The 12,500-nt window shown below is 50.7% G+C and overlaps 2 protein-coding genes across 3 annotated transcripts in view; both read left to right on the forward strand.

Annotated features, from left to right (window-relative positions):
• The window catches only part of LOC125956879 (ninjurin-A-like), a 3,054-nt gene extending 988 nt beyond the window's left edge, over positions 1-2,066 (forward strand). Inside the window, exons 2-3 of the mRNA XM_049689145.1 lie at positions 854-1,210; positions 1,278-2,066. Coding sequence (XP_049545102.1) covers positions 854-1,210; positions 1,278-1,655 — 735 coding nt within the window. The 3' untranslated portion in view covers positions 1,656-2,066. The remainder of the gene's footprint in view (positions 1-853; positions 1,211-1,277) is intronic.
• Positions 2,067-2,538: 472 nt separating this feature from the next.
• The window catches only part of LOC125956878 (myosin light chain kinase 2, skeletal/cardiac muscle-like), a 12,261-nt gene continuing 2,299 nt past the window's right edge, over positions 2,539-12,500 (forward strand). Inside the window, exons 1-4 of one of the 2 annotated variants that reach the window (XM_049689144.1) lie at positions 2,539-2,996; positions 11,217-11,511; positions 11,619-11,760; positions 11,851-12,050. In XM_049689144.1, the coding sequence (XP_049545101.1) occupies positions 2,963-2,996; positions 11,217-11,511; positions 11,619-11,760; positions 11,851-12,050 (671 nt within the window). In that variant the 5' untranslated portion in view covers positions 2,539-2,962. Of the gene's footprint in view, positions 2,997-10,268; positions 10,366-11,216; positions 11,512-11,618; positions 11,761-11,850; positions 12,051-12,500 lie in introns of those variants that run through there. The other variant, XM_049689143.1, reaches the window with a different exon arrangement.

The following is a 12,500-nucleotide window of genomic DNA, read 5'->3' on the forward strand; positions in this document are numbered from 1 at the left end:
ATTAAAATTAATTGCAAGTAAATTTGTTCATTTTTCCCTTTCACAACTCTCGATATTATCGCGGTTGCTTTGTTTGAAATGGACTTCGTTATTCAGGGCCTGCTATGAGTCATAATTCACTAAAACAGTTCCATGGCAATGTTCCATTTTGATAGTTTGGTGACTATCCAGTCACAAGCGAGAGCATATCACAAATGAATAATAAGAGACTAGAGTGTTCGATCGAGAGCCACATAAAAAAATGCACTCGATGACGCACTACTAGGGCATCGAAAAAAGTCCAGAAACCGCGAATTCTGCCAGAAAATTCTGCGAATTGCCAGAAACCGCGAAACCCTTTTCAAAACAATGAGACGCAAATCATTGCCAATCGATCACTTGAGAACAGGATAAACGGCAACACTAACTCAATAAACGTTGTTTTAGTGTGGCGTTCATTGTCGTACCACATAAGGCCAAGGTGTGGATAAATCCAGATAAACATTGCAACTTAGTTCCAGCACAAGTCTTTCGGTCCGCGTTAATAATGCGCGATCCAAACACACTGCCCCCCCTGATAAGCTCTAGCAACCGCAATGCCAGCTTCTACACGTTGTTGTTGAATGAACGTGACATAATAATGCCTCGTGACCTTCCGCCTTGGAGCTGCGCATGGAGCTGCTTGCGGCTTTTAACTTAATGGGGAGCGCGAATTCGCATCTTTCGCAAGCAGCGCATCGGTGAAAGTTACCCCCCAAAAATTGCATCGTTTTGTGCGGTCATTGACCTGATTCGGTTTGTGCGAAACTCTTGACTTTCTTCCGAGACGGAGAGATTTGATGGATTCAACTGGAAACGTTTTCGTTCGTTACAGCGTTCGCCGGGTCGGCGAAAACGCGATACAGAGATGGCCCTGGCTGATGCAGTTCCGCTGCTACCTGGCGGAAACCACACCGGGGAGGCAGATCTACCCCGGCAGAGACCACCGATTGCTGGACCGGAGATGGACGATGAAGATGAAGAGGATGCGGTCGATAAGACGACACGGTTCGATCCAAACGATCCCGATCGAGGAATCGACAATGGATTTCTGGAGCCATCGGAAGAGCGATCGAAAGATGATAGAGGTTCAACGGATCGAGCCGATAGACGTGGTGGTGGTGGTGGTGGTGGTAGACGCAATCAAGGACCAGCCTTTCCGTACGCACCAGGTTTCGCTCCCGATGGAACGGTAAATATAGATTAATTTCGATCAAGGTTCAAAACGTTAGTCATTCGAATTTGCTTTACCATCTTAGGTACAAACCACAAACAGTGGCGAAGTAATTCCGGATGTAAACGTGTACCAGCAAAAGAAGAACTTGGCACAGGGTATGATGGATCTGGCGCTCCTTTCCGCCAACGCCAACCAACTACGCTACGTCCTTGACTCGGGAAAGAAGGACCATCCGTACTACTACATCAACCTAGTGTTCATCTCATCCAGCATAATCGCTCAGGTGGCCGTCGGAATTGGTCTAATCTGGAAGAGCCGGTACAACATCAAGAGAGAGGCAGATTTATGTAAAGCCGATCGCATTAATAATCTCGTCACGATCGGTATTTTTATCATCACAATCGTCAACGTCTTGATATCGGCGTTCGGTATGGCCGACACAAACCCGTCCAAGACGTAATTTGTGATTAGACGATGAACTTTAAACTTACTAACAGAACTTTAAAAAACCCTCCGATTGGGTTTGGCGTGTTAACAATAATCTAGAATTTTAGAACCAGCGACCGATTCAATCTCATAGCGTTTCATTGGGTTCTAGAGAAGCAATAAACGTAATTTTACCTCGCTCACTTTAGAGAGAGCAAGCAAACATGGGTAAACTTTCGGTAGTTTATAAATATTTCACGTAATCAAAATATAATAAATGATAAAGTGCCCATAAACCGCACTAATAATACCTAAGCATGATTTTTCTGTTTTTGACCACCAAATACGCCCGTTGTTCCGCGATTTGCCTAACTTCTGGGGCAAAAGCAAACTGCTCGATGACGGAAAATCTCGAGCAGTGGGCCATGAAAACCGTTGTGGTAAAAACTTGTGCGGAAAACCCGATGGTGAGACGGTGAATTCGATTTCACATTTATTCTTAAAAGCTTACCCTTTCTTTAGTATCCTGTGAAAGTATTGCTTCAATTTTACCAGAAATGAAAAAAATATAAATTTTTAAAAAATCATCATTAACGATAGTTACAAGCGCAGTTTATGAGCCTATAACATCCTCACGGAGAACAATCCTCACGAAAGAATCTCTCTACAGGCTGCACACTGCAGCGTTTTCTATTGTTCAACTTTCACAACAGTTGAACCGCTATAATCAACCGCAGAGCAAACTCCGAAATTCGCTCGCTCTTCTCAGCCGGCAGCCGCTGGCAGAACGGAAGCAGAGAAAGAACCATTATGAAAATGGTGAGCGAAATACGAGTAGAGCACACCGATCCGCTCGCAGAGCAGGTCAGCAGATCATCGCGAAGATCTCGCGGTCCCAGTGCTTGGCGCGAGTTGGATCTGGCCAGTTGTTGGACCAATCCATACGCCGCTCTTGCGCTCTTTCTCAGAAGGGGCCAGAACAGGTTCGTTTCGGGAGGACAATTTTGTCGTCCGCGCGTTTGTTTCGCGTTTGTTCGTCGTCGATCGTAACAGTCGCGTAGGAAAAAAAAGGAAAATTTCTTTGGCAGAACCAAACCGATCGTAATAAATGTGTAATTTGTGTTGTTCCGTGAGGTGCCGTGAAGAGTTGGAAGAAAAATGAAATATTGAGAACACGAGATCGAGTTTTATTTTAGTGGTTTCTCCCCGCCCTCCTGGGTTGACCCAAGTGATAGAGCGCCCAGCTCGTGCCGTTAACTCGTTCTGCGCCAGAAGCTATAGTGATAGAGTGAACCGAAAAAAGACAGCGATCAGGCCAGCCACCGACGTATTACCAAAATCATGTATAAAGTAGACGAACACTATCCAATCAAAGGTAATTATGGGGCTGGGAAATGGGGAGCATTTCGATTGGGAAATGGAAATTGCCGTCAGCTAGCAATTGAGGGCGACATTAAGGCAGTAAAAATGGCCTCAGATTGGCAGCGAAATGGCGAATTGAATTGTTGATGATATGGAAACGGGTGCAGCGGTTCCGTTCCGTCTCGATCAGATTGGAGGAAAACCCCTCCGCGTCATTCTAATCCACCTCGACTGCGAGAGAGAGAGAGTGCGATCGCGAGGCCAATCCTTCCAGCAGCTGCCACCGCTACTTTATGACGCCGTTACCGCAAGCTCAATGGGTAAACAATGTAGCTCGTTTATTTTCCTGCCACCCGGGAACTCCGCAACCAACCAACCAACCAACCAACGAAGCAAGCAAGCGAACAAGCGCGAAAACGCGAAACGCGAAAAGCGAAATATTCAAATATACTTTCCCCCTCCCCTTTCCGAACCATTCGGAACCATTGAGACGCGGCACACGCGGCAGCCGTTGGCATCCAAAATGGCCGATAGCAATTAAAGAAGAGCTACAGAATGGTTCACTAACAACGGTGGTGGGGCTGATTGTGGCGGTGGTAGCCAACAATTCAGCGATCCTTCTCACGTTGACGTCACCTCGGTCGTCGAACGTGGCGCGACACGCTTGACAATGGATTTTTTTTGCAAATGGCAGTGCATCCTGGAGGAGTGACAGGAAGCACAAGGCAGTACGAAAAGTCATGTTGTTTACATATTTACCAGCACGATCACGACACAGAGAGAGAGAGAGAAAGAGAGAGAGAGAGAGAGAGAGAGAGAGAGAGAAAGAAACAGACAGAGAGAGAGAAAGCGCGAGCGAGGAAACAACAAATGGCCATGCGTCTCCATTCGTGGTAAAACGTGGCCGGTCGGTCGGTGCACTACTAATGGTCCGGTTTGATCCAGGTGGCGGTTAATGTATCCATAGCAACGAGCAGACGAGCAGGCGATGGACGAGGTGATATATAACCCAAGCTCCCAGTAGGCTGGTGCAGCAATAACTCACTTCGCTTCTGCCTTCAGGTGGCTGGCGTGCGCGCGCGCGTGTGTGTGTGTGCGATTGGTTTTGATAAATCGACTCCTGCTCTACACGGGAAGGAGAGAAGAGTATGAAGTAGCCGTTCGCATGAGGTTAATTACCCGCGTTGATTAATCGTCCTTTTGGTCGGCGATTCCGATAGTATCCGCGATCTGGCTGATTGTTTCGGCAAACTCTGCGGAGAGGACGATCCTCGTTTGGAGAGAGTTTTAAGGGCGATCGGATGGGTAGTAAATCTGCTCTGGAAAGATTGAAGCAGTAGAATTCGTGTTGTTGGCACGCGAAGAAGAATGATGGCATGATAAACACAATCATTGATCGCTTGTTTGAAACACACACACCCGCTTTCAGGGGCTAAATTATGATCAAATGAACAAGGCTAGGGCTTGCCAAGTACCCAAGTGCCAGTGCCGGTTCACTTACTGACCTTCAGGCCAAATACTCTTCATAAGGATTCGTCTTCGAGGCCCCGATCGGTGGCACTCATTAGTGTTCACGTGTCGCACACGAAAACAAACAACACAAATTGGCGTTCGTGATCCAAAATTAAATCATCCATTAATACAGATCATTGCGCCATCAGTGATGGCCGGTGGTGGCCGGTCCGCGGTGTCACATAAACACATGATTTACGTCCAGCCATTTCGGTGGCGAAATGCAATAAAATTCCTGCTTTCGGCCGAACAACCAGCAACTATTTCCGCACATCTGTAACATCCAGGTGGGAGAGGCACTCACGGCGGGGGTCACGGGGTAAGAGTAAGCGGGAGTTAGCGGGGTTAATAAAAATAATTCCCGTAACCCGAATATCCATCCCATCCATGGTCTATTTGTCAATGAAAATATTTGCGAACCATAAATCAAGCCCCCCCCGCGCCTCTTCAGGGGATGGAAAGCTCGACCTGGGAGTAGCACTGGCCATCATTACCATCATCACCACCACCACAAAACGCTGGTCTGATGCCACGATCGTTATGATCGAGTGGGGTTGAGGAGCAGAAATCAGTCAACCATTTCGACAATTTCTTGTGGCAGATCGACGTTTAAGCGGCAATGTCCGGCGGATTCGATCGGTCGATCGTTGCGATGACTGTGTCCCCGTGAGCGTCGCGTACCGCTGGCCGCTGGCTGTCAACTAAAATTAGAATTGAAATGTTTTCCCATTCGGCCATCGGCTCGCCAAGCGCTGCTTCCAAAGCGGCTCGATATGCTAGTTGAGCAACTGGCCAACAATGGCCCCCCCGATAAGTCCCGGGGACACCATTGATTCCGTGGGATTAGGAGCCGCTTTGTGCGGCAGACTGCGCGCCGTGCCCAAGACGCTGAAATGTCATTGACACGACTGGCACTGACTGACAGTCGATGACCGCCGATGCTCTGTTGCAACACTCTCTGCGTACGATGCGATGACAAATGTTATGCGATGTGCAGCGCAGATGACGTGGAGTGTCGTTACGTCATGATATCATCATATCACGATTCGCTTTCGCTCGAAATGGATGCCTAAGCGAAGTTGTAGCATAATAAAAACCACCCTAAACATACGTCTCCACGCCAATTAACTAGCGTTTCATGAGATCGTAAAACACACGGACGCAGGCACAGACACACGAACCGGACCGAAAGTGGACGGCGAGGAATGCGAAACTCTGCGCTTCCAACGAGATCATCTTTCGATACGCACCAAATAAATCCTGTCGACGGACAGTTCAATCCAACAGTGAGCTCTCCGCTCCCCTTCCCGGGGGGCTGCTGCTGATTTCATCTCTTTCTCGTTTTTCGTCCCGCGTCTACACCTCGTGTCTCAAATTCGCACGAAATCAACATTCGAAAACAACGAAGCAACGACGTCATGCTCCCGATAATGGACCACAACCAACTCCCGTCCGCCCAAAAAGACCATCTGGTGTGAACGCCTCCGGATTGTGGCCGTTGACGCACTGCACGCCATCTTTTTCCTCATCTTTTTCCAATCAAATGATGCAATAATGGTTGTGATCGGCAAAATCGGTTCCACCATCCACCAAACCTGTGGCGTACGATCAGGCATGTCGCGTGTCCTTGCGGCCCGCTCGAACCCCGGAGGAAACAACCGGAGTTCAACAAACCAGTTTGCGGTCGAACCGGATTCGTCGCAACCTCCGGCAACCACCGGATGCGTCCTTGCTTGCTCGGGGCTCGCTCGCACGTTACGCTCGCAAAAGTGTGAATGAAAGCGGTGCGACCACGCGCCCCGGCCCGGCCATGAATTCGCAAAAAACAACGAAGAACGAGACGAGACGCAGAGCACGATGAGCATTGCATAACACGCACAGCACAGGACAACGCTCAGCGTCCACGCCGTAGCTATGACGCCAGCGGAACGAAAAGTGAAAATATTGTTCCCGTCCCGTGATGGCGCCTGTCCAACATAAGCAACATAAGTGCGTACCAGGTGGTGGTGGTGGTGGTGGTGGTGGTTGCGAGACCCGCGCGGGTACGCTGCACGAAGGTCGCATACCAATCAAAAACCGAGACGAGCGCCGAGTCAAGGTGGTTCATCGGGTAAATGTGCGAATCGCGGACAGAAAGAGTTGCGGGCTGCGCGATGGAGGCGCCTGGCAGCTGGTCGAGCAACCATCGTGCGCGGAAAAGAGAGAGAGAGAAAGGAAAGTATGGCTGTCACTCTTGAAGCAGGACAGCTATAGCGTCGAACCGAAGCTGCCTACTGCGACAAGGTCCCATTGTTTTTTTCGGCATTTCGTCACATTAATTTTTGGGGCGCCTCCATCGGTACGGCCACCGAATAGTGACCTTCCCGTGGCGCCAGAAGAAGGAGGACGGCACGGTACCTCCGCGACGTGATAAATTATGAAGGTCACGGTGGCATAAATCATACCAATCTCGGTGGCGGCACGCATCTGGTGCTCAAGATTGATATTCCCGTTTGCTTCCAAGCAGACAAACCAGAGTCTGGGTCTGGTCTCCCGATCACTTCAGCCCGATGATGACTCGCCCCACAAGGGGACAAGTGGCTATGCGATTCGATAAATCCGCTCGCTAGCAACGACGACGATGCACTCCGCAGGTTTGCTTCTTCCTGTTGTTTGCCAAACAGATTTACGACCACCTCGACTCGACTGCTGTGTGAAAACCTATTTTACGTCTAATTACCCCAGCAGAGATGCAGTGCAGCCAACAGCACACCAGCATCAGCTGATGATGATGATGTTGATGAGAGGATAGCGCAACCGAGTGGGTCCAACGTTCTACCTTGCACTTGATCTTTCTACCGAGGAGGAGCTATGCCGCGTCGCGTGGTCCCAGATTCGGTGGTCGGCGGCGGAGGCGGCGGCGGCATTTTCGTTCAATTTTTCCACCCCAAAAAAAGACGCGCGTGGTGGCGTCGAGTGGGTTGAAAAATTAAAAACATAACCGCACCAAGAAAGACACAGAGAGCGAGAGAGAGAGAGAGAGAGAGAGAGAGAGAGAGAGACAAAGAGAAAAAAAAGAGAGGCGAGGGGGTGGTCGGTACACAATTTATTATGTTTCGTGGCCGACGGCGAGTTCCGTGAGTTGGACGATATTTTTGAACATTTGTGACGCTCCTTCCCATCCCCTTTCTACTCCTCCTCCGTAATGCTGGTGGTGGTGGATCGCTGCCAAAGGGTCGGTGTAGCCAAGACAAACACCAATCGGCTGACTGGCTGGCTGGCTGGCTGATGAGCGAGTTAAAGGATCCCGACGATTGACAGGAACATTTCCTGTTTGGCCCACACCCCACACCGGTCGCCACACACGCCCCTCTTCCAGGTGGTCTCATGATCACCATCATCATCGTCGTCGTCGTCATCGTGGTCGCGTTTCGTGGAAATGCGATCCAGGAAGGGAAATCCTTTCGCGGATCATTTACTCACACGCGACGCTACCAGCTGGCCGATCAGCGGTCGATGACTTCATTTCGGTGATCACCACTTCCTCACACACACACACACACAGTCTCCCCGTTACTGCCATCCTGGAGTGGAAGGGGGTACAGGTCGGTCTGTCATGCTTTTAATGCGCCAAGTCATTAAAGTTGGATGCGGCATCCATCAGCAGCGCAGCAGCGGCATCCGAAATCGTGCGTCGCCCGCAAACAGCTGTTCGTCGCGCTTCCACCGACCGCGTGTGTGTGTGTGTGTGTGTGTGTGACACAAGGGGGAAGGAGAACCTGGCAGGCTGGCAGACAATCGACTCGCTGGCTGGCTGGCTGGCTGGCTGGCTGGTTGGCGACGAGATACGGGGGCCTCAGTGCTCAAAATAGATCCGCAGACCAAAACCGTGGCGTGTACTGGCGTACCAGTAGTACCCCGGGATGGCCAACCAAACCGTCTTCGTCGTCGTCGGTCGTTGATTTTTGGGAAAACTGTTCACTTGAAAACCCACGAGAATGAAGTAACAGCCAGCGAGAGAGAGAGAAGAATTATGCTGACCGGAAAACGGAAATGGCAATGGGAAGGCAATCCGCGTTCTCACGATAAATGGACACCTCCACATACCGTTCTCGACCTCGCCGAATCGCCCGAGGGCCCTGTTCCTTAGGAGGGGGCGCGCGAAACGTTTCACAAGCTGCGCATTCTTTTGCCCACGATCTTGGCGTGCTTGGCTCTTGGTGATCTTCTTCATCGTCCATCGCTCATTCATCGCGCGTTCGCATGGCGCTCTGGACGCCAGCACGCCGGCGGTGGTAGTGGTGGTGGTGGAAGAGCGACTTTGTTGTGCGTTGATTGTTGTTTGTTGCGAATCGGTACGGCACTCGAGCGATCCGTCCCACAGCGACTAGCACAGAGCTGGTTGGTCTATTTTTGCGCCAGAAACCAACGAACCAACCGACCGGCACGCTGTTTTATGCTTGTGTCCGGTTCCCTTTTCGCTTTCGGACGAAACTCTCTCCCTGGCCCCACTCTCGCGTCTGCGTCGGTGTTTCGGTGTTGGACAAACAACATACACACACACACTTAAACCGGGGTGGCTGATAGTAAAAAATCACAATAACTCGACCCCCCCTCCTTTGGTGGTAATCTTCTTTCCGCGTCCGCCATGATGTGAAACGGAACAGATGATCGTCTCTCTTTCTCTCTCTCTTACACTGCCAGGCGGTAACAGCTGGGACAGCTCGACTGACGCAAGGACACCGGGGGTTGGGCGAGATCCATTGCTTCCCGAACGGATCGTAGCGTCCCAGGTTAACCCTTCGATGGAAAGCCACAATGTTTGCCAGTGAAGTAAGGGCCTAACCTCTGAAAGGAATCTGGGAAATGTCCTTCTTCCCCCGTGGCGAGTGTGAGGAATGGCGTCCATTGAGACGATTGAGATTTATGAAAACCGCAATTAGTCCTAATTGCAACGCTTAATGGGCCGCAACTTAGTGCAGCAGATCCTTCCCCTCATCCCGAGGAAAACATTAAAACATGCTGCTAAGGACAAAACGCTCGTTGGTTTGCGGATGTTTGCCCGGTGTTTTCGGTCAAACACACGCTCACACACACACACACTGTTGCACGCGTTCTGCACGCTGGCTGGCAGATACAGCTTTGGGGTGTTCGCTATAATAATTCCTTAATTGATTTGATTTATTGGCTTCGGTGGTGAAGGTGGTCGCAGTCGGGCGTGACCACACCCCGCCTTCGTCGTCGAGCAGCCGAACCGACGCCATATTGTTTGCGTCTTGTGGGAATTGACACAGCGAATGCGTGCCACGCGTTCACCTCAGCATTCTTACCGGGTTGCCCTCCCCCAATGCAACGCGTTCTACCTTCTGCTCAAGGTCAGTGTCGGCCACGCCAGGCCAGGCAACCGAGGGAGGGGGGCTAGAACCGGGCGGTGCTCGCAGTCGGATTCGATCCGCCGCGGCTTCAAGGCCCGGTGAGAGAGGTGAAGGAAGATCAGACGGGATCGCGGTCGTCAGGCATCAGGTGACACCTGAAACACATGGAGAAGAGAGGGCGGGATGGATGGGGAATTATTAAATCTGTTCCACCGCCCCCAGGCAGTAGGGCAGACACACAAACACACCCGCGCCGGGGAGGGGGGAGGGATCATCATCGTGGATAGTCAAGGTCGCCTTCGGTGATGGCTGGCGGATTGGTTTTAGAGGTGGCCAACCGTCGTTGTGCGTCGCTCGTGTGCATTCAGTAGGCCGTGGAAAGCCGTTCGATGGAGATCAGTGTTTTGAATCAGTGAAAAGCAGCTGCGAACTCTCTCTCTCTATCTCTCTGTCTCCTGCAAAAAAAACCTCCTAAAATGGTGGATGTTGATGAAATGATATTCGTCGATCGGTTCAGTGAGTAGCATGAGTGCGTGCTAGATATAACAGAGCGCTAGAAAAGGCCCCCCGCACGATGGACACGTGAATGTGTAGTTTTCTACTCCTAAGATCAGTTTCGGAAGTAGTGAATAGTAAAACCCCCGAACGATGAATTATTTATTATACGCTACTGAGTGCAATGTTTGGCTGTGAATGTCGTTTTTGTGTGAAATACATTCTGCTGCTTCATTGCTCAAAGTGATCATCATCACGCACCTTCGATCCTTTTGTTTTGACCTCACCAGGGGGAGTGGCTAAATGCGTCTTCATGGTTCAAGGCTTCTGCGAACCGAGGGCCAGTGAGTAAATCAATCTGTCCCTACGGAAGCCCCATTTTGCCACCAAATTCCCGTTTTCGTAAACACATTCCACTTCCTCTTTTGTTTGTATGTAGTAGCAAGAGACTGGCGGGGGGCAAGGAACTAATGTAGTGTTTTTGTACAAATACAGGGATTCCAAGCATCCCCAATTTACGTGTTTCACTTCTCCTGTTGCTGTTGGCTGGCATACGGTGTTCATTATGGAATTTATTGCAATCCGTGGTCTGTTTAAACAAACATCAACAACAGCGAACAGCGAGAGGAAGGAAGGTGCGCTCCGGTTCGTGAATCCGTTGTTTCTACTACTCACGATCGTCTAACGATCCAAGGACTTTATCGTCGTCGTCGTCCGTTGGCGACGTAGAATGTCGCCGCCTTTCGTCTTTTAGTAGTTTGCGGTTCCAACGAAAATAAAACCAAAACACGTGCCACCCCGCATGCAGTCCCTGGCTGACATACTCATGTTCTCTCTTCATCGGGGGTTTTTCGGGGGGTGAATCATTCCAGACTTGGCACCGTCGTTCCCGTTCCGGGAGGTGACGCTGAAGTTGGATGTTGATCCGCGCCAAAAGTTCGATATACTGCCCGAGCTGGGCCGCGGCACGTTCGGGACGGTGTTTCTGTGCCGCGAGAAGCATACCGGGCTCGAGCTGGCCGCCAAGATTGTGCCGTACAAGAAGAAGAAGGACCGTAGCGAAATGGTGCGCGAAATCGACATCATGAGCTGCCTGCACCACCCGCGGCTCATCCAGCTGTACGATGCCTTCGACTACGAGAACAAGTTCTACGTCATCCTAGAGCTGTGAGTAACGACGTCCCGACCGCCGGTTGCTGTGAATCGTCGTCGTAGTGACCTTCGCTGCTCACTCTCGCTCTCTGTCTTTGCTATCGCTTTTCACAAACACACAGCATCCAAGGAGGCGAACTGTTTGAGCGTGTCATTGACGATGACTTCGTGCTGACGGAGAAAGCGTGCGCCGTCTTTATGCGACAGATTTGCGAGGGCATGGAGTACATTCACAGCCGAAGCATCATCCACCTAGACATGAAGGTAAGCTCTCGTGTTTCTCGCCAACCCCCTTTCTCGCTTTCTTATTTGTTAATGCTTCCTTTTCTTGTACTCTACTCTTTTTTTTCTTAGCCCGAGAACATACTGTGCCTCACCAAGACCGGCAATCGGATCAAGATCATCGATTTTGGATTCGCACGGCGGTACGATCCGGACAAGAAGCTGCAGGTGATGTTCGGGACGGCCGAGTTCGCGGCCCCGGAGGTGCTCAACTTTGATGAGATCTACTTCTACACCGACATGTGGAGCCTGGGCGTAATCTGTTACGTACTGTAAGTGCAAACCTGCCTTCCGCTTTCCGTTTGTGTATTATGCACGTGCACTACCGACCTGCGGCTAACGGTGTGGCCTGTCCTGCGCAAATAATCCGTACCACCGTCACATAGCTTCGCATGTAATGTCTGCCAATTAGCATCGTCAGCGAGACGTGACGTCCCGCTATGGGACGACCATTTACGTTTTCATTGAGCTCCAGGTGTGGCGCATTCGCAAGCGTTCGCGGCTAACCGGAAATAGAACCATCACTCGGCAGCGCTCCAGGTGTCCTGCTTAATGGAGCCGCCATCGGAGTGTTTCATTCATTAACTCGCATCGTCTAACAGTCGTCTCTGCGCTGTGCTCCGATCACCCCTCTTCCACTCCCTGATGTGACATGGTAGATTGGAGAGAAAGATCGCCTAGTTTTTCACACGCACAAGGATCGTCTTCCATTGCGCTACAAC

Source organism: Anopheles darlingi, chromosome 3, assembly GCF_943734745.1.
Source record: "Anopheles darlingi chromosome 3, idAnoDarlMG_H_01, whole genome shotgun sequence".
In the NCBI taxonomy this organism is placed as follows: Eukaryota; Metazoa; Arthropoda; class Insecta; order Diptera; family Culicidae; genus Anopheles; species Anopheles darlingi.